The following is a 27,431-nucleotide window of genomic DNA, read 5'->3' on the forward strand; positions in this document are numbered from 1 at the left end:
GTTACTGAGTGTGAGTGACTGTCTGTGTGTGTGAGTTTGAGTGTGTTACTGAGTGTGTGAGTGTGTGTGCGCGAGTATGTGAGTTTGTGTGAGAGGTTGTGTGTTTCAGTGTGTGAGTGAGTGTGAGAGAGTGTATGAGAGTTTGAGTGTGTATGAGTTTGAGTGTGTTACTGAGTGTGAGTGTCTGTGTGTGTGAGTTTGAGTGTGTTACTGAGTGTGAGAGAGAGTGTGTGTGTGTGTGTGTGTGTGTGTGTGTGTGTGTGTGTGTGTGTGTGTGTGTGTAAGTTTGAGTGTTACTGAGTGTGATAGTGTGTCTGAGTTTGAGTGTTACTGAGTGAGAGTGTGTGTGTGTAAGTCAGGTTGAGGTCTGGTTTTGAGCCACTAGAGGGCGCTGGACTCCACTGGATCTTCATCACAGCTCTTCATCATACGACCGTCAGTAATCAGCTGGTAAAGTGTGTGTTTGTTCTCGTGTGTCTTAAAGATGGAATAAACGACACAACTTCTGCTTTACAGTCTAGAGATGGGGTTTACTCTGGGGTCGGGGAACAGACTAGAGGAGATCTTCTAGAGATGGGGTTTACTCTGGGGTCGGGGAACAGATTAGAGGAGATCTTCTAGAGATGGGGTTTACTCTGGGGTCGGGGAACAGACTAGAGGAGATCTTCTAGAGATGGGGTTTACTCTGGGGTCGGGGAACAGATTAGAGGAGATCTTCTAGAGATGGGGTTTACTCTGGGGTCGGGGAACAGACTAGAGGAGATCTTCTAGAGATGGGGTTTACACTGGGGTCGGGGAACAGACTAGAGGAGATCTTCTAGAGATGGGGTTTACACTGGGGTCGGGGAACAGACTAGAGGAGATCTTCTAGAGATGGGGTTTACTCTGGTGTCGGGGAACAGACTAGAGATCTTCTAGAGATGGGGTTTACTCTGGGGTCGGGGAACAGACTAGAGGAGATCTTCTAGAGATGGGGTTTACTCTGGGGTCGGGGAACAGACTAGAGGAGATCTTCTAGAGATGGGGTTTACTCTGGGGTCGGGGAACAGACTAGAGGAGATCTTCTAGAGATGGGGTTTACACTGGGGTCGGGGAACAGACTAGAGGAGATCTTCTAGAGATGGGGTTTACTCTGGGGTCGGGGAACAGACTAGAGGAGATCTTCTAGAGATGGGGTTTACTCTGGGGTCGGGGAACAGACTAGAGATCTTCTAGAGATGGGGTTTACTCTGGGGTCGGGGAACAGACTAGAGGAGATCTTCTAGAGATGGGGTTTACTCTGGGGTCGGGGAACAGATTAGAGGAGATCTTCTAGAGATGGGGTTTACTCTGGGGTCGGGGAACAGACTAGAGATCTTCTAGAGATGGGGTTTACTCTGGGGTCGGGGAACAGACTAGAGGAGATCTTCTAGAGATGGGGTTTACTCTGGGGTCGGGGAACAGATTAGAGGAGATCTTCTAGAGATGGGGTTTACTCTGGGGTCGGGGAACAGACTAGAGATCTTCTAGAGATGGGGTTTACTCTGGGGTCGGGGAACAGACTAGAGGAGATCTTCTAGAGATGGGGTTTACTCTGGGGTCGGGGAACAGACTAGAGGAGATCTTCTAGAGATGGGGTTTACTCTGGGGTCGGGGAACAGACTAGAGGAGATCTTCTAGAGATGGGGTTTACACTGGGGTCGGGGAACAGACTAGAGGAGATCTTCTAGAGATGGGGTTTACTCTGGGGTCGGGGAACAGACTAGAGGAGATCTTCTAGAGATGGGGTTTACTCTGGGGTCGGGGAACAGACTAGAGGAGATCTTCTAGAGATGGGGTTTACTCTGGGGTCGGGGAACAGACTAGAGGAGATCTTCTAGAGATGGGGTTTACACTGGGGTCGGGGAACAGATTAGAGGAGATCTTCTAGAGATGGGGTTTACACTGGGGTCGGGGAACAGACTAGAGGAGATCTTCTAGAGATGGGGTTTACTCTGGGGTCGGGGAACAGACTAGAGGAGATCTTCTAGAGATGGGGTTTACTCTGGGGTCGGGGAACAGACTAGAGGAGATCTTCTAGAGATGGGGTTTACTCTGGGGTCGGGGAACAGACTAGAGGAGATCTTCTAGAGATGGGGTTTACACTGGGGTCGGGGAACAGATTAGAGGAGATCTTCTAGAGATGGGGTTTACACTGGGGTCGGGGAACAGACTAGAGGAGATCTTCTAGAGATGGGGTTTACACTGGGGTCGGGGAACAGATTAGAGGAGATCTTCTAGAGATGGGGTTTACACTGGGGTCGGGGAACAGACTAGAGGAGATCTTCTAGAGATGGGGTTTACACTGGGGTCGGGGAACAGACTAGAGGAGATCTTCTAGAGATGGGGTTTACTCTGGGGTCGGGGAACAGACTAGAGGAGATCTTCTAGAGATGGGGTTTACTCTGGGGTCGGGGAACAGACTAGAGGAGATCTTCTAGAGATGGGGTTTACACTGGGGTCGGGGAACAGACTAGAGGAGATCTTCTAGAGATGGGGTTTACACTGGGGTCGGGGAACAGACTAGAGGAGATCTTCTAGAGATGGGAAATCAGCACAGAAGTCATGTGGTTTATTCCAGCCTTCAGTTTTTCTTCTGTAACCGTTTACAAAGTCAATCCTTAACAAAGACAAATAGACAAATCTTCCTGAATGTGTTTCCATATTCATTTATTTAATGTTGAAGTGTGACTGCTGATCCGTGTGTAACACGTGTTCCCTTGAGATTCATGAAGTAAAAACACTGACAGTCATCAATCCATCTCATACTATTTACATTCATAATAATACTGGAGAACAAGAACAAATGATGCAAATTAATCATATATACAGGAATATGTCGATTACAGTCATGTCTGGAACTAGTCACGTGTTTAAGGTGCCTTTCAAGATTAAATAACATCTAGAAAATGTTTCTGTGTATGTAAACATGTAGGACCATGTGACCGTTTCTTGAACAATCATCCGATCTGCTGGTCTTCATCTAATCAGCTCTTCTGATCTTTGCATTTAAACATTTACTTTTACAATCAATATGTCAAATGTTGTCACTGTGAAGAGAAACATGAGAGTAATACACAATATCAGGAAACGTGCCAAACTTGTACAATACAGTTCAGAAGTTTGAGGTTGTGCGAATATTATTATTTTTCTTTCTGAAAGAGTCTCTTCTGCTCACCAAGGCTGCATTTATTTGATCAAAAATACAGTATAAACAGTGTAATATTATTGTAATGTAAAACAGCTGTTTTCTATGTGAATATATAGTAAAGTGTAATTTATTCCTGTGATCAAAGCTGAATTTTCAGCATCATTACTCCAGTCTTCAGTGTCACATGATCCTTCACAAATCATTCTAATATGATGATTTGATGCTCAAGAAACATTTATGATTATTATCAGTGTTGAAAACAGCTTAATATTTGTGTGGAAACTGATACATTTTAATTTTCAGGATTCTTTGATTAATAGAATGTTATTTGAAATAGAATCTTTTGTAACATTATAAATGTCTTTACTGTCTCTTTTGATACATTTAATGCATCAGTGATAAATAAAAGTATTAATTTAAATTATGTAATTTACATTTCAATAATTAAATCATTTAAATATTTGTAAAAAAAAAAAAAAAAAGATGTACCCCAAGCTTCTGAACGGTAGTGTACCAACAGTAGGGCAGAGGCATTAAAATTCAACTTTGTTACCTTATTTACCTCTCAAAAATTCAGTGTTTTCATCAAAACGACTTTCACTTTTTGAGAATTCAGATAAAAATGGAGAGGCATTAAAATTCAACTTTGTACCTTAGTTACTTGCAATACTAGTCTAAGCAGTGTAAATGTTTTAAGTTCAGAAGCTCCTCTGATCCATCCGTACGTCAGAAGATCCTTCATCAGCGTCAGTAGAGCATGGCGCTCGCTACGCCAAAGTCACAGGTTTGATTCCCAGGGAAAGAAGGAACTGATCAAATCTTAAGGCCCGTTCACACCAAGATCGATAACTTACGAGCGTCCACACCAATGCATGAGAACGTTCTGTTTATAATAAGTGCGCTGTCGCTTTAAGTGCTCAAGCAACCCTCTGGTGCTCTTAGCGTGGCGTCAAAAATGACAGATTTTTTTATTTTATTTCAATGAAAGGAATGTACTATATTTTAGTCTGATAATGTTTTTCATTTAATATTTTGTATTTTTCAGGGGGTTTAACGGTACAAAATTATATTTACGCTGTATTTATAATCCATTTATTCACTTTTTGACCTGAAAATTTAATTAAACTGCCATAAATCTTGAATGCTTTAGAGAGAAAGACTGAAGTTTGATCTCTTTTTAAAGACGACACTTGGCATATTATGGCTGAAGTTAAAAAAAGTATTAAGTTTATTGTTATGAAAAATGCATTTTTCAACATTTTTGGAGCCGTGGTGTGCCAACTTTTTTCCCTTTTTTATGAAAAATGCACAAAAATACAATTGAACATTTTTATAGGAAATCTATATTTTCATTTTAATCATAAATCTAAACAATTTGTGTTCCAAATTTGAGCTTGATATCTCAAAAAATGAGCTTTCAGTGAGATTGTGTTTGGCTGCAGTACCAAACGCTTCCACTAGAGGAAATTCGTCTTGCATTCATTTCCAATGCGCTCATGCTTGACCGCAAGGAGCACAAGTGGGACTATTTTTTTCAGGGCCATTTAACCTTTTCGAATCATGTCCATGATTTTTTACAGCAAATGCCAAAACCTTGACCAAGTTTCGTACCATTCCAATTAATCAAAAAATAAAAACGTACAATTTTTCGGTCAAAAATGACCAAAGAGCACCATATGCCGGATTCAGACTACACAATATTTTTGCCTGTTACAATAGTCACGGTGTCAGATTATGCATTTTTTTTTCTTGTCATGAACAAGAACCATTTCAGATCACACGGTTTCCTGACCAATCATTGTTCCTCTGTGTCATTATCGTTATAGTCGTGCTGTGAACGATTTCAAAAACTATTATCTTTATCATAATAGTTATCGTCTTTGGTGTACCTCTGGGAATCCTCGAACCCAATGGAGACTCAGTCATCCCGTTATTTCAGTGGTCCATCAAACATAGAGAAGCGTAAAGATAAGCGAGGTCATTCTCCAGCCTGATTGGCCCTTGTGTTCGCTGACCTGTCCTCTATTGGACAGAAAGTCGTTCTGTCACAGGCTGCAGGTCCGGCCTCATGGACTCGCAGTCCTTCACTTCGTCCTCGCGCATGTACATGAGGAAGAGTGTGACGGTGGCGAAGGTGGTGGCGTTCACAGGGAACGCTCTCAGGAGAGTGGAGGTCAGGCCGCGAGTGAACGCCCTCCACCCCTCCCTCCGCCAGCTCTGACGCACGCAATCCACGATCCCGTCGTACCTGTTGGCTCCGCCCACTCCGTCAGCCTGGAGGCGGGACTTAATGACGTCCACCGGATAGGTGGAGAGCCAGGACGCGATTCCCGACATACCTCCCGCCAGGAGCAGCTTGGGAATGATGTATCCATCGTCGAGTTCGCAGCGTAGCGATCGCGTCAGCGTGTCGTACGTCAGGAAGTAGATGCCGAAGCCTGGCGTCTCGCGGATCACGGTTGTCACCATTCCTCGGTTGATTCCTCGGATTCCCTCCTTCCGGTAGATTCGGATCAGGCAGTCCAGAGAGTTCTTGTAGAGCCTCCGGGTTGTGTTCTTCTGGCCCGTTCCTTGCGTCTGCATGCGGGTCTTGGCGAGCTCCATCGGGCAGCAGATGATGCACTGGATTAGCCCAGCCGCCGCGCCCGCTAGGAACTGGTGCCGCGGCGTATCCGCGCCCAACATGCGCATGGCATTCCCCTGGACGCCGAACACGATAGCGTTGATGAAGGTCAGGCCCATCATCGGGGAGCCGATGCCTTTATAGAGACCCAACATCTGGAGAAACAGAAAGGGTTAATGAAGAGCGAAGGGTTAATCCCAGCAAGCAATATCCATAATTTCTCTGTCTCGGTTAACTATAGACCCGGTATAGTCCGGCTATGAGTAACACACTTCTAGCCAAAATAACCTTGAATTTGGTTACATGTCGTTTTTGTCAAAATAACTTTTTATGATATTTATGATATTCCATCACCTAGGCAAAGTAAACAGTGATTACAAGGTGTTTGGTTTCATTTAATTTGGTGTTTCATTTCATTTAATCTAATTGATGACTAGACTATTCTTGGGCTGTGGTTTAGACATCTATTACATTTTCACTGACAGCCCAAACTTTGCCTTGTTTGAGCCTAGACATCTGGGCTGTGTTTGGACGGATATTAGACGTTTTTTAAACACAGAATTGCTTGCTGGGATGTCTTCAGAACCTGAAACCCTTCGTCTCTCAGGTAAATATAGATGTTCCCTGAGCCAGATTTAGCTCTGCGTCTCGTTCCTGACGGCTCGAGTGACCACTGGAGCTCAGGTTATTAGAGAACTACAACTACAGACATTTATCATTCTGAATATCACTGGTAAATGATCTGCAGTTCAAGGGAAATAAACCCTTGTGAGAAACCAGACTCAGTTCTCCTCTGGCCATTGAGCGAACAGTGTATGATTATAGTTATAGTAGTAATAAATCCCACTCACTGTTTCTTGTCGAATGATGGACTGGAAGCAGTGAAGCGTCCCGCGATACAAGGGCTTTTCCACACTCTGAACCTGCAGTCGCACCTGAAACATGCAGCGTTTCTCATCACACTGGAACTAACGCGAGGAATGCTTGACAAACAGCAGAAATCACAGAAGAAGTGAATGAAACTAGATCTGGGTGATGTTTGTCCTGGCTGTGTGTGGATTTACATTCAATGACAGTCCAGTCCAATGACACAGAGGAATTGACCTGGTCTTTACTTCCGAGGTTAACCCCCGAGCGGCCGGTGTAACAGCCTCGCTCTCATCTACAACAAAGCAATACTTTTGCTGTAAAAGACCCTTCGGCTGTGAGGTTTCGAACAGGTTAAAGGCATCAGGGCGAGAGAAGAGGCTTAAACGAGTCGTTCACTTCAGAATTAAAATCTCCTGATAATTTACTCTCCTCCTCGTCATCCAAGACGTTCATGTGTTTCTTTCTTCAGTTGAAAAGAAATTAAGGTTTTTGAGGAAAACTTTGCAGGGTTTTTAAATCTTGGATGTTGAAAGGTCAAGCGTGACGTAGGCGTAAGAACAAACCCAGTGTTTACAAAGCGAACGTGCAAAGACTGAGTCAAACGCCATTTACAAAATAAATTAATAAATAAAAGGTAAAACAACGATGTCGGATGATTTTGAAGTAGGAGGAGAAAATGAGAGTTTTTCGCCCTACATTTATAAACCGGAACACGCTTGACCTTTCAACCTGATTGCGTAATGTGTGTCGCATCACAGCGAGTGCAAGACCAGCATTAGTGGTTAAAAGTATATAAATGTTTATTTAGTTGTAAAATGTCCGCTGGTTTGTCTAGATCAGACTCTTATTCCTCGGCTGGATCGTGTCGAGACTTTGAAGCTGCACTGAAACTCACATCTGGACCTTCGACCCGTTGGACCCCATTGAAGACACTATATGGAGAAAATCCTGGAATGTTTTCCTCAAAAACCTTAATTTCTTTTCCACTGAAGAAAGAAACACATGAACATCTTGGATGACGAGGAGGAGAGTAAATCATCAGGAGTACGACTCTTTTAAAACACGAGCTCATGTGAGACTCGATCTTGCCCTTTGCCTTTAAGTACAGCAACACTTTCAGTGTTAGTTTTCATTCAAAGAAACACACATGCAACACTAATGACAAAAACAACCTGATTTACTTAATGCAATACACACCTCTGAGCGTGTGCGCGTGTGTGTGTGTGTGTGTGTTTAATATCCAGTGAGAGTTTGTCATTAATCACTTTGTAGTTTTAGCACAGTAAAGACATGCTTCGTGATGCACTATATCAGATACACATTTACCAGATGCTTTTATCCAAAGAAACAACCGACAGGGAACATTCTCTCTGCGTTATGAACAAAAGTTTCATTAAAAGGACGTTCGTTCAAAGTTATCTCGTCTTTAATAATTTTCTAAAATGCTTTAGTTGGACATTTTTTAAATGTAACAATACTTGATTCAGAACGTTCAGAGAACATTCAAAAGTAACATTCTAGAATATTTGAAGAATGATACAATGTAAGTTCCCTCAATGTTCACATAACCAAGAAAAAACATTTAAAAAACATTTAAAATGGACGTTTTGGACATTTAGAAATAACGTTTTCATAACTTAATTGGAATGTCAGCAAAACGTTCTTAGAACATATTTTTGTTGAGACTGGATCTCTCAAATCTCAAGCCAAAACATTAAAATATTAATATCATTTGTAGTTGTAATTAGATTTTAATTGATTATACACTCTGAAAAATAAAGGTTGGTTCCCTTTCAATGAACAAGTTTTTTTTTTTTCTTAGTGTGAAGAAGATTTTAATAATCGAAAGAATCTTTTCCCACTATAACAAATCTTGTGCTGTGATTCCGTGGCTGTTTAAGGTTCTTCATGGAACCTTTGATTTCAGTAAAGAACCTTGAGTTTTAAGAGTGATTTACACAGTTAAAGTGTTAAAGTGTTCAGTTTGTCGATGCGTACATGCGTTCAGTGTTTCTAGTGCGTTCAGTGTTCTAGTGTGTTCAGTGTTCTAGTGTTTTCAGTGTTCTAGTGTGTTCAGTGCACATGCGTTCAGTGTTCTAGTGTTTTCAGTGTTCTAGTGCGTTCAGTGTTCTAGTGTTTTCAGTGTTCTAGTGTTTTCAGTGTTCTAGTGTTTTCAGTGTTCTAGTGCGTTCAGTGTTCTAGTGTTTTCAGTGTTCTAGTGCGTTCAGTGTTCTAGTGTTTTCAGTGTTCTAGTGTTTTCAGTGTTCTAGTGCGTTCAGTGTTCTAGTGTTTTCAGTGTTCTAGTGTTTTCAGTGTTCTAGTGTTTTCAGTGTTCTAGTGCGTTCATTGTTCTAGTGTTTTCAGTGTTCTAGTGCGTTCAGTGTTCTAGTGTTTTCAGTGTTCTAGTGCGTTCAGTGTTCTAGTGTTTTCAGTGTTCTAGTGCGTTCAGTGTTCTAGTGTTTTCAGTGTTCTAGTGTTTTCAGTGTTCTAGTGTTTTCAGTGTTCTAGTGTTTTCAGTGTTCTAGTGTGTTCAGTGCACATGCGTTCAGTGTTCTAGTGCGTTCAGTGTTTCTAGTGCGTTCAGTGTTCTAGTGTGTTCAGTGCACATGCGTTCAGTGTTCTAGTGCGTTCAGTGTTTCTAGTGCGTTCAGTGTTCTAGTGCTTTCAGTGTTCTAGTGTTTTCAGTGTTCTAGTGTTTTCAGTGTTCTAGTGCGTTCAGTGTTCTAGTGTTTTCAGTGTTCTAGTGCGTTCAGTGTTCTAGTGTTTTCAGTGTTCTAGTGTTTTCAGTGTTCTAGTGTTTTCAGTGTTCTAGTGTTTTCAGTGTTCTAGTGCGTTCAGTGTTCTAGTGTTTTCAGTGTTCTAGTGCGTTCATTGTTCTAGTGTTTTCAGTGTTCTAGTGCGTTCAGTGTTCTAGTGTTTTCAGTGTTCTAGTGCGTTCAGTGTTCTAGTGTTTTCAGTGTTCTAGTGCGTTCAGTGTTCTAGTGTTTTCAGTGTTCTAGTGCGTTCAGTGTTCTAGTGTTTTCAGTGTTCTAGTGTTTTCAGTGTTCTAGTGTTTTCAGTGTTCTAGTGTGTTCAGTGCACATGCGTTCAGTGTTCTAGTGCGTTCAGTGTTTCTAGTGTTTTCAGTGTTCTAGTGTGTTCAGTGCACATGCGTTCAGTGTTCTAGTGCGTTCAGTGTTTCTAGTGCGTTCAGTGTTCTAGTGTGTTCAGTGTTCTAGTGTGTTCAGTGTTCTAGTGTTTTCAGTGTTCTAGTGTGTTCAGTGCACATGCGTTCAGTGTTCTAGTGTTTTCAGTGTTCTAGTGCGTTCAGTGTTCTAGTGTTTTCAGTGTTCTAGTGTTTTCAGTGTTCTAGTGTTTTCAGTGTTCTAGTGTTTTCAGTGTTCTAGTGCGTTCAGTGTTCTAGTGCGTTCAGTGTTCTAGTGTTTTCAGTGTTCTAGTGTTTTCAGTGTTCTAGTGCGTTCAGTGTTCTAGTGTTTTCAGTGTTCTAGTGTTTTCAGTGTTCTAGTGCGTTCAGTGTTCTAGTGCTTTCAGTGTTCTAGTGTTTTCAGTGTTCTAGTGTTTTCAGTGTTCTAGTGCGTTCAGTGTTCTAGTGTTTTCAGTGTTCTAGTGCGTTCAGTGTTCTAGTGTTTTCAGTGTTCTAGTGCGTTCAGTGTTCTAGTGTTTTCAGTGTTCTAGTGTTTTCAGTGTTCTAGTGTTTTCAGTGTTCTAGTGTTTTCAGTGTTCTAGTGCGTTCAGTGTTCTAGTGTTTTCAGTGTTCTAGTGCGTTCAGTGTTCTAGTGTTTTCAGTGTTCTAGTGTTTTCAGTGTTCTAGTGCGTTCAGTGTTCTAGTGTTTTCAGTGTTCTAGTGTTTTCAGTGTTCTAGTGCGTTCAGTGTTCTAGTGCTTTCAGTGTTCTAGTGTTTTCAGTGTTCTAGTGTTTTCAGTGTTCTAGTGCGTTCAGTGTTCTAGTGTTTTCAGTGTTCTAGTGCGTTCAGTGTTCTAGTGTTTTCAGTGTTCTAGTGCGTTCAGTGTTCTAGTGTTTTCAGTGTTCTAGTGTTTTCAGTGTTCTAGTGTTTTCAGTGTTCTAGTGTTTTCAGTGTTCTAGTGTTTTCAGTGTTCTAGTGTTTTCAGTGTTCTAGTGTGTTCAGTGCACATGCGTTCAGTGTTCTAGTGCGTTCAGTGTTTCTAGTGCGTTCAGTGTTCTAGTGTGTTCAGTGCACATGCGTTCAGTGTTCTAGTGCGTTCAGTGTTTCTAGTGCGTTCAGTGTTCTAGTGCTTTCAGTGTTCTAGTGTTTTCAGTGTTCTAGTGTTTTCAGTGTTCTAGTGCGTTCAGTGTTCTAGTGTTTTCAGTGTTCTAGTGCGTTCAGTGTTCTAGTGTTTTCAGTGTTCTAGTGTTTTCAGTGTTCTAGTGTTTTCAGTGTTCTAGTGTTTTCAGTGTTCTAGTGCGTTCAGTGTTCTAGTGTTTTCAGTGTTCTAGTGCGTTCATTGTTCTAGTGTTTTCAGTGTTCTAGTGCGTTCAGTGTTCTAGTGTTTTCAGTGTTCTAGTGCGTTCAGTGTTCTAGTGTTTTCAGTGTTCTAGTGCGTTCAGTGTTCTAGTGTTTTCAGTGTTCTAGTGTTTTCAGTGTTCTAGTGTTTTCAGTGTTCTAGTGTGTTCAGTGCACATGCGTTCAGTGTTCTAGTGCGTTCAGTGTTTCTAGTGTTTTCAGTGTTCTAGTGTGTTCAGTGCACATGCGTTCAGTGTTCTAGTGCGTTCAGTGTTTCTAGTGCGTTCAGTGTTCTAGTGTGTTCAGTGTTCTAGTGTGTTCAGTGTTCTAGTGTTTTCAGTGTTCTAGTGTGTTCAGTGCACATGCGTTCAGTGTTCTAGTGTTTTCAGTGTTCTAGTGCGTTCAGTGTTCTAGTGTTTTCAGTGTTCTAGTGCGTTCAGTGTTCTAGTGTTTTCAGTGTTCTAGTGTTTTCAGTGTTCTAGTGTTTTCAGTGTTCTAGTGTGTTCAGTGCACATGCGTTCAGTGTTCTAGTGCGTTCAGTGTTTCTAGTGCGTTCAGTGTTCTAGTGTGTTCAGTGTTCTAGTGTGTTCAGTGTTCTAGTGTTTTCAGTGTTCTAGTGTGTTCAGTGCACATGCGTTCAGTGTTCTAGTGTTTTCAGTGTTCTAGTGCGTTCAGTGTTCTAGTGTTTTCAGTGTTCTAGTGTTTTCAGTGTTCTAGTGTTTTCAGTGTTCTAGTGCGTTCAGTGTTCTAGTGTTTTCAGTGTTCTAGTGCGTTCAGTGTTCTAGTGTTTTCAGTGTTCTAGTGTTTTCAGTGTTCTAGTGCGTTCAGTGTTCTAGTGTTTTCAGTGTTCTAGTGTTTTCAGTGTTCTAGTGCGTTCAGTGTTCTAGTGCTTTCAGTGTTCTAGTGTTTTCAGTGTTCTAGTGTTTTCAGTGTTCTAGTGCGTTCAGTGTTCTAGTGTTTTCAGTGTTCTAGTGCGTTCAGTGTTCTAGTGTTTTCAGTGTTCTAGTGTTTTCAGTGTTCTAGTGTTTTCAGTGTTCTAGTGCGTTCAGTGTTCTAGTGCTTTCAGTGTTCTAGTGCTTTCAGTGTTCTAGTGTTTTCAGTGTTCTAGTGCGTTCAGTGTTCTAGTGTTTTCAGTGTTCTAGTGCGTTCAGTGTTCTAGTGTTTTCAGTGTTCTAGTGTTTTCAGTGTTCTAGTGTTTTCAGTGTTCTAGTGCGTTCATTGTTCTAGTGTTTTCAGTGTTCTAGTGCGTTCAGTGTTCTAGTGTTTTCAGTGTTCTAGTGCGTTCAGTGTTCTAGTGTTTTCAGTGTTCTAGTGTTTTCAGTGTTCTAGTGTTTTCAGTGTTCTAGTGTTTTCAGTGTTCTAGTGCGTTCAGTGTTCTAGTGTTTTCAGTGTTCTAGTGCGTTCAGTGTTCTAGTGTTTTCAGTGTTCTAGTGTTTTCAGTGTTCTAGTGTTTTCAGTGCACATGCGTTCAGTGTTCGAGTGTGTTCAGTGTTTCTAGTGCGTTCAGTGTTCTAGTGTGTTCAGTGTTTCTAGTGCGTTCAGTGTTCTAGTGTTTTCAGTGCACATGCGTTCAGTGTTCTAGTGTTTTCAGTGTTCTAGTGTTTTCAGTGCACATGCGTTCAGTGTTCGAGTGTGTTCAGTGTTCTAGTGTGTTCAGTGTTCTAGTGTGTTCAGTGCACATGCGTTCAGTGTTCTAGTGTTTTCAGTGTTCTAGTGCGTTCAGTGTTCTAGTGTGTTCAGTGTTCTAGTGTGTTCAGTGTTCTAGTGTTTTCAGTGTTCTAGTGTGTTCAGTGCACATGCGTTCAGTGTTCTAGTGCTTTCAGTGTTCTAGTGCGTTCAGTGTTCTAGTGTTTTCAGTGTTCTAGTGTTTTCAGTGTTCTAGTGTTTTCAGTGTTCTAGTGCGTTCAGTGTTCTAGTGTTTTCAGTGTTCTAGTGCGTTCAGTGTTCTAGTGTTTTCAGTGTTCTAGTGTTTTCAGTGTTCTAGTGTTTTCAGTGTTCTAGTGCGTTCATTGTTCTAGTGTTTTCAGTGTTCTAGTGCGTTCAGTGTTCTAGTGTTTTCAGTGTTCTAGTGTTTTCAGTGTTCTAGTGTTTTCAGTGTTCTAGTGTTTTCAGTGTTCTAGTGTTTTCAGTGTTCTAGTGTTTTCAGTGTTCTAGTGTTTTCAGTGTTCTAGTGTTTTCAGTGTTCTAGTGCGTTCAGTGTTCTAGTGTTTTCAGTGTTCTAGTGCGTTCAGTGTTCTAGTGTTTTCAGTGTTCTAGTGTTTTCAGTGTTCTAGTGTTTTCAGTGCACATGCGTTCAGTGTTCGAGTGTGTTCAGTGTTTCTAGTGCGTTCAGTGTTCTAGTGTGTTCAGTGTTTCTAGTGCGTTCAGTGTTCTAGTGTTTTCAGTGCACATGCGTTCAGTGTTCTAGTGTTTTCAGTGTTCTAGTGTTTTCAGTGCACATGCGTTCAGTGTTCGAGTGTGTTCAGTGTTCTAGTGTGTTCAGTGTTCTAGTGTGTTCAGTGCACATGCGTTCAGTGTTCTAGTGTTTTCAGTGTTCTAGTGCGTTCAGTGTTCTAGTGTTTTCAGTGTTCTAGTGCGTTCAGTTTTCTAGTGTTTTCAGTGTTCTAGTGCGTTCAGTGTTCTAGTGCGTTCAGTGTTCTAGTGTTTTCAATGTTCTAGTGTTTTCAGTGTTCTAGTGTTTTCAGTGTTCTAGTGCGTTCAGTGTTCTAGTGTTTTCAGTGTTCTAGTGTTTTCAGTGTTCTAGTGCGTTCAGTGTTCTAGTGCTTTCAGTGTTCTAGTGCTTTCAGTGTTCTAGTGTTTTCAGTGTTCTAGTGCGTTCAGTGTTCTAGTGTTTTCAGTGTTCTAGTGCGTTCAGTGTTCTAGTGTTTTCAGTGTTCTAGTGTTTTCAGTGTTCTAGTGTTTTCAGTGTTCTAGTGCGTTCATTGTTCTAGTGTTTTCAGTGTTCTAGTGCGTTCAGTGTTCTAGTGTTTTCAGTGTTCTAGTGCGTTCAGTGTTCTAGTGTTTTCAGTGTTCTAGTGTTTTCAGTGTTCTAGTGTTTTCAGTGTTCTAGTGTTTTCAGTGTTCTAGTGCGTTCAGTGTTCTAGTGTTTTCAGTGTTCTAGTGCGTTCAGTGTTCTAGTGTTTTCAGTGTTCTAGTGTTTTCAGTGTTCTAGTGTTTTCAGTGCACATGCGTTCAGTGTTCGAGTGTGTTCAGTGTTTCTAGTGCGTTCAGTGTTCTAGTGTGTTCAGTGTTTCTAGTGCGTTCAGTGTTCTAGTGTTTTCAGTGCACATGCGTTCAGTGTTCTAGTGTTTTCAGTGTTCTAGTGTTTTCAGTGCACATGCGTTCAGTGTTCGAGTGTGTTCAGTGTTCTAGTGTGTTCAGTGTTCTAGTGTGTTCAGTGCACATGCGTTCAGTGTTCTAGTGTTTTCAGTGTTCTAGTGCGTTCAGTGTTCTAGTGTGTTCAGTGTTCTAGTGTGTTCAGTGTTCTAGTGTTTTCAGTGTTCTAGTGTGTTCAGTGCACATGCGTTCAGTGTTCTAGTGCTTTCAGTGTTCTAGTGCGTTCAGTGTTCTAGTGTTTTCAGTGTTCTAGTGTTTTCAGTGTTCTAGTGTTTTCAGTGTTCTAGTGCGTTCAGTGTTCTAGTGTTTTCAGTGTTCTAGTGCGTTCAGTGTTCTAGTGTTTTCAGTGTTCTAGTGTTTTCAGTGTTCTAGTGTTTTCAGTGTTCTAGTGCGTTCATTGTTCTAGTGTTTTCAGTGTTCTAGTGCGTTCAGTGTTCTAGTGTTTTCAGTGTTCTAGTGTTTTCAGTGTTCTAGTGTTTTCAGTGTTCTAGTGTTTTCAGTGTTCTAGTGTTTTCAGTGTTCTAGTGTTTTCAGTGTTCTAGTGTTTTCAGTGTTCTAGTGTTTTCAGTGTTCTAGTGCGTTCAGTGTTCTAGTGTTTTCAGTGTTCTAGTGCGTTCAGTGTTCTAGTGTTTTCAGTGTTCTAGTGTTTTCAGTGTTCTAGTGTTTTCAGTGCACATGCGTTCAGTGTTCGAGTGTGTTCAGTGTTTCTAGTGCGTTCAGTGTTCTAGTGTGTTCAGTGTTTCTAGTGCGTTCAGTGTTCTAGTGTTTTCAGTGCACATGCGTTCAGTGTTCTAGTGTTTTCAGTGTTCTAGTGTTTTCAGTGCACATGCGTTCAGTGTTCGAGTGTGTTCAGTGTTCTAGTGTGTTCAGTGTTCTAGTGTGTTCAGTGCACATGCGTTCAGTGTTCTAGTGTTTTCAGTGTTCTAGTGCGTTCAGTGTTCTAGTGTTTTCAGTGTTCTAGTGCGTTCAGTTTTCTAGTGTTTTCAGTGTTCTAGTGCGTTCAGTGTTCTAGTGCGTTCAGTGTTCTAGTGTTTTCAATGTTCTAGTGTTTTCAGTGTTCTAGTGTTTTCAGTGTTCTAGTGCGTTCAGTGTTCTAGTGTTTTCAGTGTTCTAGTGTTTTCAGTGCACATGCGTTCAGTGTTCGAGTGTGTTCAGTGTTCTAGTGTGTTCAGTGTTCTAGTGTGTTCAGTGCACATGCGTTCAGTGTTCTAGTGTTTTCAGTGTTCTAGTGCGTTCAGTGTTCTAGTGTTTTCAGTGTTCTAGTGCGTTCAGTTTTCTAGTGTTTTCAGTGTTCTAGTGCGTTCAGTGTTCTAGTGCGTTCAGTGTTCTAGTGCGTTCAGTGTTCTAGTGTTTTCAATGTTCTAGTGTTTTCAGTGTTCTAGTGTTTTCAGTGTTCTAGTGCGTTCAGTGTTCTAGTGTTTTCAGTGTTCTAGTGTTTTCAGTGTTCTAGTGTTTTCAGTGTTCTAGTGCGTTCATTGTTCTAGTGTTTTCAGTGTTCTAGTGCGTTCAGTGTTCTAGTGTTTTCAGTGTTCTAGTGCGTTCAGTGTTCTAGTGTTTTCAGTGTTCTAGTGTTTTCAGTGTTCTAGTGCGTTCAGTGTTCTAGTGCGTTCAGTGTTCTAGTGTTTTCAGTGTTCTAGTGCGTTCAGTGTTCTAGTGTTTTCAGTGTTCTAGTGTTTTCAGTGTTCTAGTGTTTTCAGTGTTCTAGTGTTTTCAGTGTTCTAGTGTTTTCAGTGTTCGAGTGTGTTCAGTGTTTCTAGTGCGTTCAGTGTTCGAGTGCGTTCAGTGTTTCTAGTGTGTTCAGTGTTCTAGTGTTTTCAGTGTTCTAGTGCGTTCAGTGTTCTAGTGTTTTCAGTGTTCTAGTGTGTTCAGTGTTCTAGTGTTTTCAGTGTTCTAGTGTTTTCAGTGTTCTAGTGTTTTCAGTGTTCTAGTGTTTTCAGTGTTTCTAGTGCGTTCAGTGTTCTAGTGTTTTCAGTGTTCTAGTGTTTTCAGTGTTCTAGTGTTTTCAGTGTTCTAGTGTTTTCAGTGTTCTAGTGTTTTCAGTGTTTCTAGTGCGTTCAGTGTTCTAGTGTTTTCAGTGTTCTAGTGTTTTCAGTGTTTCTAGTGCGTTCAGTGTTCGAGTGCGTTCAGTGTTCTAGTGTTTTCAGTGTTCTAGTGTTTTCAGTGTTTCTAGTGCGTTCAGTGTTCTAGTGTTTTCAGTGTTCTAGTGTTTTCAGTGTTCTAGTGTTTTCAGTGTTCGAGTGTGTTCAGTGTTTCTAGTGCGTTCAGTGTTCGAGTGTGTTCAGTGTTCTAGTGTTTTCAGTGTTCTAGTGCGTTCAGTGTTCTAGTGTTTTCAGTGTTCTAGTGCGTTCAGTGTTCTAGTGCGTTCAGTGTTCGAGTGCGTTCAGTGTTTCTAGTGCGTTCAGTGTTCTAGTGCGTTCAGTGTTCTAGTGTTTTCAGTGTTCTAGTGCGTTCAGTGTTCTAGTGTTTTCAGTGTTCTAGTGTTTTCAGTGTTCTAGTGTTTTCAGTGTTCGAGTGTGTTCAGTGTTTCTAGTGCGTTCAGTGTTCGAGTGTTTTCAGTGTTCTAGTGTTTTCAGTGTTCGAGTGTGTTCAGTGTTCTAGTGTTTTCAGTGCACATGCGTTCAGTGTTCGAGTGTGTTCAGTGTTTCTAGTGCGTTCAGTGTTCTAGTGTTTTCAGTGTTCTAGTGTTTTCAGTGTTCGAGTGTGTTCAGTGTTCTAGTGTTTTCAGTGCACATGCGTTCAGTGTTCGAGTGTGTTCAGTGTTCTAGTGTTTTCAGTGTTCTAGTGTTTTCAGTGCACATGCGTTCAGTGTTCGAGTGTGTTCAGTGTTCGAGTGTGTTCAGTGTTCTAGTGTTTTCAGTGCACATGCGTTCAGTGTTCGAGTGTGTTCAGTGTTCTAGTGTGTTCAGTGTTCTAGTGTTTTCAGTGTTCGAGTGTGTTCAGTGTTCTAGTGTTTTCAGTGTTCGAGTGTGTTCAGTGTTCTAGTGCGTTCAGTGTTCGAGTGTGTTCAGTGTTCTAGTGTGTTCAGTGTTCTAGTGTTTTCAGTGTTCGAGTGTGTTCAGTGTTCTAGTGTTTTCAGTGCACATGCGTTCAGTGTTCGAGTGTGTTCAGTGTTCTAGTGTTTTCAGTGTTCTAGTGTTTTCAGTGTTCTAGTGTTTTCAGTGTTCTAGTGTTTTCAGTGTTCTAGTGCGTTCAGTGTTCTAGTGTTTTCAGTGTTCTAGTGCGTTCAGTGTTCTAGTGTTTTCAGTGTTCTAGTGTGTTCAGTGTTTCTAGTGCGTTCAGTGTTCTAGTGCGTTCAGTGTTCTAGTGTTTTCAGTGTTCTAGTGCGTTCAGTGTTCTAGTGTTTTCAGTGTTCTAGTGTTTTCAGTGTTCTAGTGTTTTCAGTGTTCGAGTGTGTTCAGTGTTTCTAGTGCGTTCAGTGTTCTAGTGTTTTCAGTGTTCTAGTGTTTTCAGTGTTCTAGTGCGTTCAGTGTTCTAGTGTTTTCAGTGTTCTAGTGCGTTCAGTGTTCTAGTGTTTTCAGTGTTCTAGTGTTTTCAGTGTTCTAGTGTTTTCAGTGTTCTAGTGTTTTCAGTGTTCTAGTGTTTTCAGTGTTCTAGTGTTTTCAGTGTTCGAGTGTGTTCAGTGTTCGAGTGTGTTCAGTGTTCGAGTGTTTTCAGTGTTCTAGTGCGTTCAGTGTTCTAGTGTTTTCAGTGTTCTAGTGTTTTCAGTGTTCTAGTGTTTTCAGTGTTCTAGTGCGTTCAGTGTTCTAGTGCTTTCAGTGTTCTAGTGTTTTCAGTGTTCTAGTGTTTTCAGTGTTCTAGTGTTTTCAGTGCACATGCGTTCAGTGTTCGAGTGTGTTCAGTGTGTTCAGTGTTCGAGTGTGTTCAGTGTTCTAGTGTGTTCAGTGTGTTCAGTGTTCTAGTGTGTTCAGTGTGTTCAGTGTTCGAGTGTGTTCAGTGTGTTCAGTGTTCGAGTGTGTTCAGTGTTCTAGTGTGTTCAGTGTGTTCAGTGTTCGAGTGTGTTCAGTGTGTTCAGTGTTCGAGTGTGTTCAGTGTTCTAGTGTGTTCAGTGTGTTCAGTGTTCGAGTGCGTTCAGTGTGTTCAGTGTTCGAGTGTGTTCAGTGTGTTCAGTGTTCGAGTGTGTTCAGTGTGTTCAGTGTTCGAGTGTGTTCAGTGTTCTAGTGTGTTCAGTGTTCGAGTGTGTTCAGTGTGTTCAGTGTTCGAGTGTGTTCAGTGTTCTAGTGTGTTCAGTGCACATGCGTTCAGTGTTTCTAGTGTGTTCAGTGTTCGAGTCGGACGTACCTTCACCGTATCGAACGGATGCCCGACAAGAACACCAGCGGCTCCTGCAACATCAGAACATTCAGTCAGAAGCTTTAATCCACAGTGACTTCTGTGTTCATTGGCATGTGATCAGTTCATGCATTCCCTGGGAATCAAACCCATGATCCGGTGTTGCGAGCGGCGATCTCATGATCTCAAGTCAAGTCTCCTTCATTTATACAGCGCTTTTAACAATATAGATGTTTCAAAGCAGCTTTAATAATGATAACAGGAGATTACAGTAACAGAGATTGTTTGGCTTTACAGCAGCTCTAGAATAAAGTTATTGTCCAGATAAAGCTGAAGATAAAGTTTTGATTAATTCACTTCCGTTATAAAGAAAAATAAAAAAGCCCCTGATGAGTGTGAGCACGTCAGGTCTGGTATATTTGACTGAAGCGTGTGATGCAACTGTGTTTGAGCTTCAGTCCTTGACCTGCTAAACCTGCGTCATACGAGCATGAGGCAAGAGCCCAGAATCATGATCATAGTCAAACCAGACATTATTCACACACCAGATATAATCTCACTAGTGTGATCAGGGCACTAGAGTCATTTCTGTAAGTGAGGAGAACAAAAGAAAGTAAACTGTGACATATTATACCCAATAACTCTTCATACAGTGACTAACAGTGACATTTAGGACCAAAAATGATTCGGACACTTTGAGCTGATCATGTTTTGCTGAAGTGTGTTTTCTTTAATTGCTAATGCTCTTTTTACACACAGACTGAACAAAATGAAGCATTGCTTGGTGATTGGTTGAGCTAAACTGGTATTATCTAATTGTGTAGTTAAATTTAACAGCTGACAGATATTCAACATAATTCATGTGTGAGACAGTCTAACAGAAGGACGGACAAAACCAGTGAAATATCAACTGAGTTCTGCTCATATTTTATTACCATATTCTAAACTATAGCGAATAAACTGATAATGTGAGAAGTGTTGAAGGTGTGTGATTAAGGTTTGGTTTGACTGTACACATGCTTCACAGGATCAGTCCTGTTTATGAGCTTTACTTCTAACAGAAAGACTGAGTTTGTGAAGGTTTGAGTGTTTCGGACTGAATGAACTAATCACTTCTACAAACATGGACCATCTCTGGACTTCCTTCAGCTGGACTGTGACGCTATTCTCATCTGGAAACAAACTTTGCATTATTGTCCTGTTATCTCTGTAAAGCTGCTCTGAAACAGTCAGTGTTGTATAAAGCGCTGTATAAATGAAGGAGACTCTCGGCTTCAGCTTGAGCTCCAGATCACTCTTCAAATCATGTTATTTGACTCATTTCTGTGCTTTCAGTGCCGTGGCATGACTTACCCCCAATGCACCCTGCAGCAAAGTCCATCGCTATTCCTGAGATGAAGAAGAAGAAGAAGAGCCTGTCCTGCTGGTCTCCTGATGGTGTGTGTGTGTGTGTGTGTGTGTGTGAGCTCTCGAGCAGCTGCTGTCAGCGGGACACGCTATTTTTACTGAATGAAGTTGATATGAAGGGGAAAGTCCATCTGTGACCAATAGAAGCTCAAGGATGAAGAAACACCCCCTTCATCATCATCATCATCATCATATCAGACACTAATCAACTCAGGATCTGATTAACAGTGCAGCAGAACTTCAGTATTATCTTTAACTAGAACCATAGAAAACCTGTTACTTAAAATATCGATAACACTTTACAATAAGGTTTAACATTAGCTAATGTATTTACTAGCATGAACTAACAATGAGCAATACATTTGTTACAGTATTTATTAATCTTTGTTAATATTAATAAAAATACAGCTGTTCATAGTTTGTTCATGTTAGTTCACAGTGCATTAACTAATGTTAACTAATACAACCTTTGATTTTAATAACGTATTAGTAAATGTTGAAATTAATATTAACTATAATTAATAAATGCTGTAGAAGTATTGCTCATTATTAGCTCATGTTAACATGAACCTTACTGTAAAGTGTCAAATTGATTATATTTCAGCTATTGCCAAGGCAACATTTCTCATTAAATACTAAAATAACTACAACTTAAATACAAATGAATAAAAAGTATAGGAAATGTGGCAACAACAAAAAACTTTGTGTTTATTTTTATTTCAATTTCAAATACTTTATATTTTGCTACATTTTGCCATGAAAATAGCCGTGACGTGTCCTTAAAATATAAACAATTTGTAGAAATAAAATTGATCTTCGAGTTTGCGCGCTGAAGTGTTCAGATCTGCACATCTGTGAAACTCGCGACTGTAACTTTAATTCTGTTTCTTCCTCCTCCTCCTCCTCCTCCTCGTCAGTGACAGTGACATGATGAAGAGCAGCGCCACACAGCGGACACACACTGCAGGAACACACACGCCGATCTGACACTCGCCGGCTCTATATTTCATACAGCTGATGTTTATATTTTCCGCGACTGTAAATCATAGAGATCATCAGAAACATCAGCGCGCGCGCGCTCGTCACTGTGAACGAGTGTGTTCTGAAGGACACGGTGACCTTCGGTTTCACATTCCTCAATGACAAAAGCGACACACACACACACCAGTATACGACACATGACACGCGCTTCTCCATCGTTGTTGTTCATCATCATGATGAAGACGTTTCTCCGCTGATGGAACCGGATGATTCCGATGCTTGTGTTTGATCGGTTCCGATAGATTCGGTTCTTCTGGTTCGGTTCCTCTGATCGGTTCTTCTGGTTCGGTTCTTCTGGTTCAGTTTCTCGGATCGGTTCTTCTGATTCGGTTCCTCTGATCGGCACTTCTGGTTCGGTTCCTCTGATCGGCACTTCTGGTTCGGTTCCTCTGATCGGTTCTTCTGGTTCGGTTCCTCTGATCGGTTCTTCTGGTTCGGTTGCTCTGATCGGTTCTTCTGGTACGATTCCTCTGATCGGTTCTTCTGGTTCGGTTGCTCTGATCGGTTCGTCTGGTACGGATCGCGATGCATCTCGCGGATTTCATCGCCGGTTCTGTCGGAGGTTCGTGTGTGTCTCAGTGTGTGAATGTGACATTAATAATTCTCCATGGGAAGTTTCATTTACACAAAGCCAAAGTATCTCATTCTGAATATCTCATTCATTGCTTTACCTTGTATGATACAATAAAATATGTAAATTGTTCAAGATAAAAGAATGTCTTCTGACAACGTGTGTATACGGAAATAGAAAGATTAGTTATGTATCTTTCACTTGTGTTTGATGTTAAATGTGCTCTTTTAAAGTTCTAGACATATATGCAAATTAGTGCATCTTAAATAGATAAATGCACATTGGATAACAACTGTAGATTCTGTAAAGCATTAGATTAGAGCTGATTGAGTCTCATGAAGAATCATATTCATAAATGTGTCTAGTAGTTTTGAGTGTGTGATGTGTGTGTTCAGGAGCGTTTGGAGTGGCGGTGGGGTATCCGCTGGACACCGTGAAGGTAAAACCCTTCATCATCATCATCCTCAGCTGATCATACAGTCTCCAGGTGAGTGTGTGTGTGTGTGTGTCTAACGGCTGCTGATGTTGCAGGTGAGACTCCAGACACAGACTCATTATTCCGGCGTTTGGGAATGTGTGAGAAGAACCTGCAGAACTGAAGGCGTGAGTATCAGAAACACTTAAACTCTTCATGAAAGAGAAGTAGCGCTGGTCTTCTCTCCTCTATTGTGTCGTATATCAGAGAGAAACTCTTCTGGAACAAGAACAGATGTGGGCGGGGCTTCATTGTGTCTGTGGGGAATTGATTGGATGGTTGTGGTTTGCTATTGGCTGATCTGTGAGTGACAGGTTGCCCCGCCCACACCATCAGAGAAGAGATGTTATTCTGCTTCAGGATTATGAACACTCTGGTGTGTTTCAGGTCGCTGGTTTCTACCGAGGAATGTCGATGCCGCTGACCACCGTCTCCATCAGCTCGTCTCTGGTGTTCGGCACGTACAGGAACGTTCTGCATTCCCTGCATCAGATGCGGCACAGAAGCGCAGTGGATCCGCATCATAAAGCTGATATATTTCTGTCTGGGTTCAGCGGAGGCGTCGCCCAGGTGCGCTTCATCGCTTCACACACATAGACTGTATGAAACACTGGGCGTAGTGTGTGTGTGTGTGTGACGTCACTCGTAATGTTCCTGAAGAGCGTTTCTGAAGCCTAAAGTGGGCGGAGCCGGCCGTCGCCATCTTGGCCGCGCGTTACTCCAGGATAAATGGAAATGTGCAGCGAGGCGGATTAGCTGAGGTGACGTGACGCTAACAGACAGCAGACAAACGGCTAGTAGTGACATCAGCGACAATCCACCTGTCACTCAAGTGGCCACGCCCTTAATTATGCAGAACTTTAATATAATTTATACGGATGAGTCATAAAATAATTCACCCCCTCACAGTCGCAACATTAGCTATATAGACCAAACCCACTTTTTGCACCAGACTGTGAACATGTTTATCTCTGCTGTAAAGTTGAGCATTTTAACATGCGGGTCTATGGGATTGAGTCTCTTCTGCAGCCGGCCTCTAGTGGCCAGTGGATGAACTGCAGTTTAACTCTCTTCAGTGTTGGATTCGAGAGAGAGACCGGAAGGTGCCGCTTGTTCACACACACGTGTTAGGGGGGTGTAACAATATATTGCAATACAAAAATGCAACAATATGTATTGTGTATAGTTCACGAATATCTTTATTCTGGTGTCTCTATTGTCCTGTGCTTTGGGTTTCCAGCACTAAGTCCAAGCCTATTCATTTACACACACAATATAAAACAAAATCTAGCATTTTAATCAACAGTACATTTTTTGTTACCCTTTTATCATGTGTCTTGGAGTATCGCATTAATATGGTATGGTGAATTCAGTATCATGATATCTATCGAATCGTGACGTGAGGGAATCGTTACAGCCCTAGTGTGTGTAAACCTGCGTTTGTGTGTGTTCAGGTGTTGGTGATGTCTCCCGCAGACATGGTGAAGGTCCGTCTGCAGTGCCAGGCTGAAGGCCGTCGATACAGTGGGCCGCTGCACTGCCTGCTCAGAATCGCCCGAGACGAGGGTCCGCTGGGTCTTTATAAGGGTTCTGCTGCTCTAGCGCTGCGAGACGGACCCTCGTTCGCCACTTACTTCCTCACTTACAACACCATCTGTGAGGCACTGTCTGCAGAGAACAAGCAGCCGGGTAAGATCAACACATCAGAGGCTCTTAAAGGGGACACATCATGAAAATCTGACTTTATCAGTGTTTAAGTGCTATAATCGGGTGTTTCTACCAACCCAGAAAACATGAAAGTGAAACCCAGTAACTTTGTTTTGATGAGTCTTTCTCTGACATTCAGAAACGTCTAAAAGTGAAACTCCTCCTGAGTCTCTCCGTAAGGCTGCACTGGTTATTCTGGGATTCTGGATGAGTGAGATTATCCGTGTGTTTTGTTATTGCTGGAGAATCTCGTGTATTATTAAACCAAGTTCTCTTTCACGTCTTATTGCACTTTAACTGTCAAATACACACAGAGTTCACAAACACAGTCGGTTTTGTCTGTGAAAGAAACCACAAATGTATATTAGATCTGTGTATTAAAGAGACAGCAGCGTGATATACGGAACCTACTGATATACACTCACCTAAAGGATTATTAGGAACACCATACTAATACTGTGTTTGACCCCCTTTCACCTTCAGAACTGCCTTAATTCTACGTGGCATTGATTCAACAAGGTGCTGAAAGCATTCTTTAGAAATGTTGGCCCATATTGATAGGATAGCATCTTGCAGTTGATGGAGATTTGTGGGATGCACATCCAGGGCACGAAGCTCCCGTTCCACCACATCCCAGAGATGCTCTATTGGGTTGAGATCTGGTGACTGTGGGGGCCATTTTAGTACAGTGAACTCATTGTCATGTTCAAGAAACCAATTTGAAATGATTCGAGCTTTGTGACATGGTGCATTATCCTGCTGGAAGTAGCCATCAGAGGATGGGTACATGGTGGTCATAAAGGGATGGACATGGTCAGAAACAATGCTCAGGTAGGCCGTGGCATTTAAACGATGCCCAATTGGCACTAAGGGGCCTAAAGTGTGCCAAGAAAACATCCCCCACACCACACCTGTCTTCTGCTGTTGTAGCCCATCCGCCTCAAGGTTGTGCGTGTTGTGGCTTCACAAATGCTTTGCTGCATACCTCGGTTGTAACGAGTGGTTATTTCAGTCAAAGTTGCTCTTCTATCAGCTTGAATCAGTCGGCCCATTCTCCTCTGACCTCTAGCATCAACAAGGCATTTTCGCCCACAGGACTGCCGCATACTGGATGTTTTTCCCTTTTCACACCATTCTTTGTAAACCCTAGAAATGGTTGTGTGTGAAAATCCCAGTAACTGAGCAGATTGTGAAATACTCAGACCGGGCCGTCTGGCACCAACAACCATGCCACACTCAAAATTGCTTAAATCACCTTTCTTTCCCATTCTGACATTCAGTTTGGAGTTCAGGAGATTGTCTTGACCAGGACCACACCCCTAAATGCATTGAAGCAACAGCCATGTGATTGGTTGATTAGATAATTGCATTAATGAGAAATTGAACAGGTGTTCCTAATAATCCTTTAGGTGAGTGTATATGCGGTTAATATGAATCAAACAAAAGAAAACCAGAACATCACTCACTGCTCCTGACTGAACTACTTTAGTAGCTTTAATAAGGATAGATTTCGTTCTTGAATGCTGCCGTTAAATGTTCTGGCGAGGAGATAAACATGGCGGACTGTGTGCGTGCAGCTCACTGTAGGCGGAGTCTATGCTAATAGGCGGAGTCTATGCTAATAGGCGGAGTCTATCAGCAGTTGTGGGCGGGTCTATGCTAATAGGGCGAAGTTTGTCAGCAGTTGTGGGTGGGGTCTATGCTAATAGGGCGGAGTCTGTCAGCAGTCATGGGCGGGTCTATACTAATAGGGCGGAGTTTGTCAGCAGTTGTGGGCAGGGTCTATGCTAATAGGGCAAAATCTGTCAGCAGTCGTGGGGGGTCTATGCTAATAGGGCGGAGTCTGTCAGCAGTCGTGGGGGGGGTCTATGCTAATAGGGTGGAGTTTGTCAGCAGTTGTGGGTGGGGTCTATGCTAATAGGGCGGAGTCTGTCTGCAGTCGTGGGCGGGTCTATACTAACAGGGCGGAGTCTGTCAGCAGTCGTGGGTGGGTCTATGCTAATAGGGCGGAGTCTCTGCAGTCGTGGGCGGGTCTATACTAACAGGGCGGAGTCTGTCAGCAGTCGTGGGTGGGTCTATGCTAATAGGGCAAAGTGTCAGCAGTTGTGGGCGGGGTCTATGCTAATAGGGCAAAGTCTGTCAGCAGCCGTGGGTGGTTCTATGCTAATAGGGTGGAGTTTGTCAGCAGTTGTGGGCGGGGTCTATACTAACAGGGCGGAGTCTGTCAACATTCGTGGGCGGGGCCTGTGCAATGTGACGTCACATTCCTTAACGGCTCATTTTGAGACACTGTTTCAGATTTATGAGGAAAATAAGAAACTAAGTGGATTGAGTTTTACCACAATGGTTGTGTACACACACTGCCGACACATAATAGGTCCCCTTTAAAAAAACGAGACCTTCCCCGACTTCCGAGGTTGTCTATGAAAGCCTGTAGATGATTTTTGTTAAAAGGGCTTTGCTTCATTTATAGAACCTTTCAGGGTTTCCATCATGTGATCATTTTATGGATTTAGTTTTAATCGATTAATTTAGATCTAATTCATTTTTAATTTTAATAGAATTTTATGAATTAAGCCGCTCGTAATGATACTTTATCACTAGAAAGAATTGAAAAACCCCATTAAACATGAAAGTACTATGCAATAATTGAAGGCATTTCTCCTTGTATGGAACTTGTTTGGTATAAGATTGAGTGAAGAAGACTAGAGTTGTGTTTGGTCAGAGTTCTGGTGTGTTCTCAGGCTGGCCGGTGGTCCTCCTGGCCGGAGGTGTGTCGGGGATGTGTGGTTGGGCCGTCGGGACGCCGATGGACGTGATCAAGGCCCGTCTGCAGGTGTCCGGTGTGAGCGGCCGGCGCTACAGAGGATTCTTCCACTGCGTCACACACAGCGTGAGGACCGAAGGCATAGCCGTCCTGTTCAGAGGCCTGACGCTGAACTGCATCCGCGCCTTCCCCGTCAACATGTCCGTCTTCGCCATGTACGAACTGGTGGTTCGCTTTCTGCGTCCAGCGTCCTGAAGATCAGGCTCACTTCTTCTCTTTGCACAAGTTTCGATCCTGCACAATGTTTAATATCGTGTGTGTGTGTTCATGAATGTGTATCAGCTGTATTAATGTGTATTTGAGTGTGTTTTGCAGTGTCTACCTCAGATGCTGAAGAGCATCATCACTGTCGAAGGGTTTGAGTTCAAACTCACTAACTACTGTCCTCTGACTTCAGTCATGTGTAACACACATGAGCTGTTAGCTGTGTTTCCATCTAAAGCTGGAATTTAACTTGAGCGCTAAACTGGAATATGGCATAAAACATTTATGTATAACGCAGTGTTTCCATCTCATGTGTTCAAGAGAACAAAATCATCACTTCCTGGGAAAATATCAGTAATAAAAGTGTAAGTGTCTGCAGTCGTGCTGTTTCTCCTCCATCATGAGCGAGTGTGTCTCTGAGCGTCAGACGAAACACAGTAAACGCTGTCATGTTCTCTGGCGTTCGGATGCTGGTGTTCGGGAACACACTC

At 42.2% G+C, this 27,431-nt stretch overlaps 2 protein-coding genes and 1 long non-coding RNA gene across 5 annotated transcripts in view; 1 reads left to right on the top strand and 2 right to left on the bottom strand.

Annotated features, from left to right (window-relative positions):
* Positions 1-27,431, bottom strand: part of LOC311071685 — a 307,177-nt gene that overhangs the window by 96,805 nt on the left and 182,941 nt on the right. The window lies entirely within an intron of this gene.
* slc25a47b (solute carrier family 25 member 47b) lies at positions 312-27,318 on the top strand. 2 transcript variants are annotated; one of them, XM_084096158.1, is made up of 7 exons: positions 312-450; positions 20,044-20,145; positions 22,123-22,166; positions 22,259-22,330; positions 22,590-22,772; positions 23,657-23,891; positions 26,654-27,318. In XM_084096158.1, exons 2-7 carry the CDS (start codon positions 20,067-20,069, stop codon positions 26,929-26,931), a joined length of 891 nt encoding a protein of 296 aa, XP_083952284.1. In that variant the 5' UTR covers positions 312-450; positions 20,044-20,066; the 3' UTR covers positions 26,932-27,318. The 2 variants fall into 2 exon arrangements, with proteins under 2 accessions (XP_083952284.1, XP_083952285.1); XM_084096159.1 differs by lacking the exons at positions 312-450; positions 20,044-20,145 and adding an exon at positions 21,034-21,718.
* slc25a29l (solute carrier family 25 member 29-like) lies at positions 3,568-20,230 on the bottom strand. 2 transcript variants are annotated; one of them, XM_084096157.1, is made up of 5 exons: positions 20,062-20,187; positions 18,718-18,761; positions 6,857-6,954; positions 6,644-6,727; positions 3,568-5,947 (listed from the first exon to the last, which is right to left on the bottom strand). In XM_084096157.1, the coding sequence occupies exon 5, from the start codon at positions 5,945-5,947 to the stop codon at positions 5,192-5,194; it is 756 nt and encodes a 251-aa protein (XP_083952283.1). In that variant the 5' UTR covers positions 6,644-6,727; positions 6,857-6,954; positions 18,718-18,761; positions 20,062-20,187; the 3' UTR covers positions 3,568-5,191. The 2 variants fall into 2 exon arrangements, with proteins under 2 accessions (XP_083952283.1, XP_083952282.1); XM_084096156.1 differs by lacking the exon at positions 6,857-6,954 and having other exon boundaries at positions 20,062-20,230.

Source organism: Abramis brama (assembly GCF_963993115.1).
Source record: "Abramis brama genome assembly, chromosome: 21".
Lineage (NCBI taxonomy): Eukaryota > Metazoa > Chordata > Actinopteri > Cypriniformes > Leuciscidae > Abramis > Abramis brama.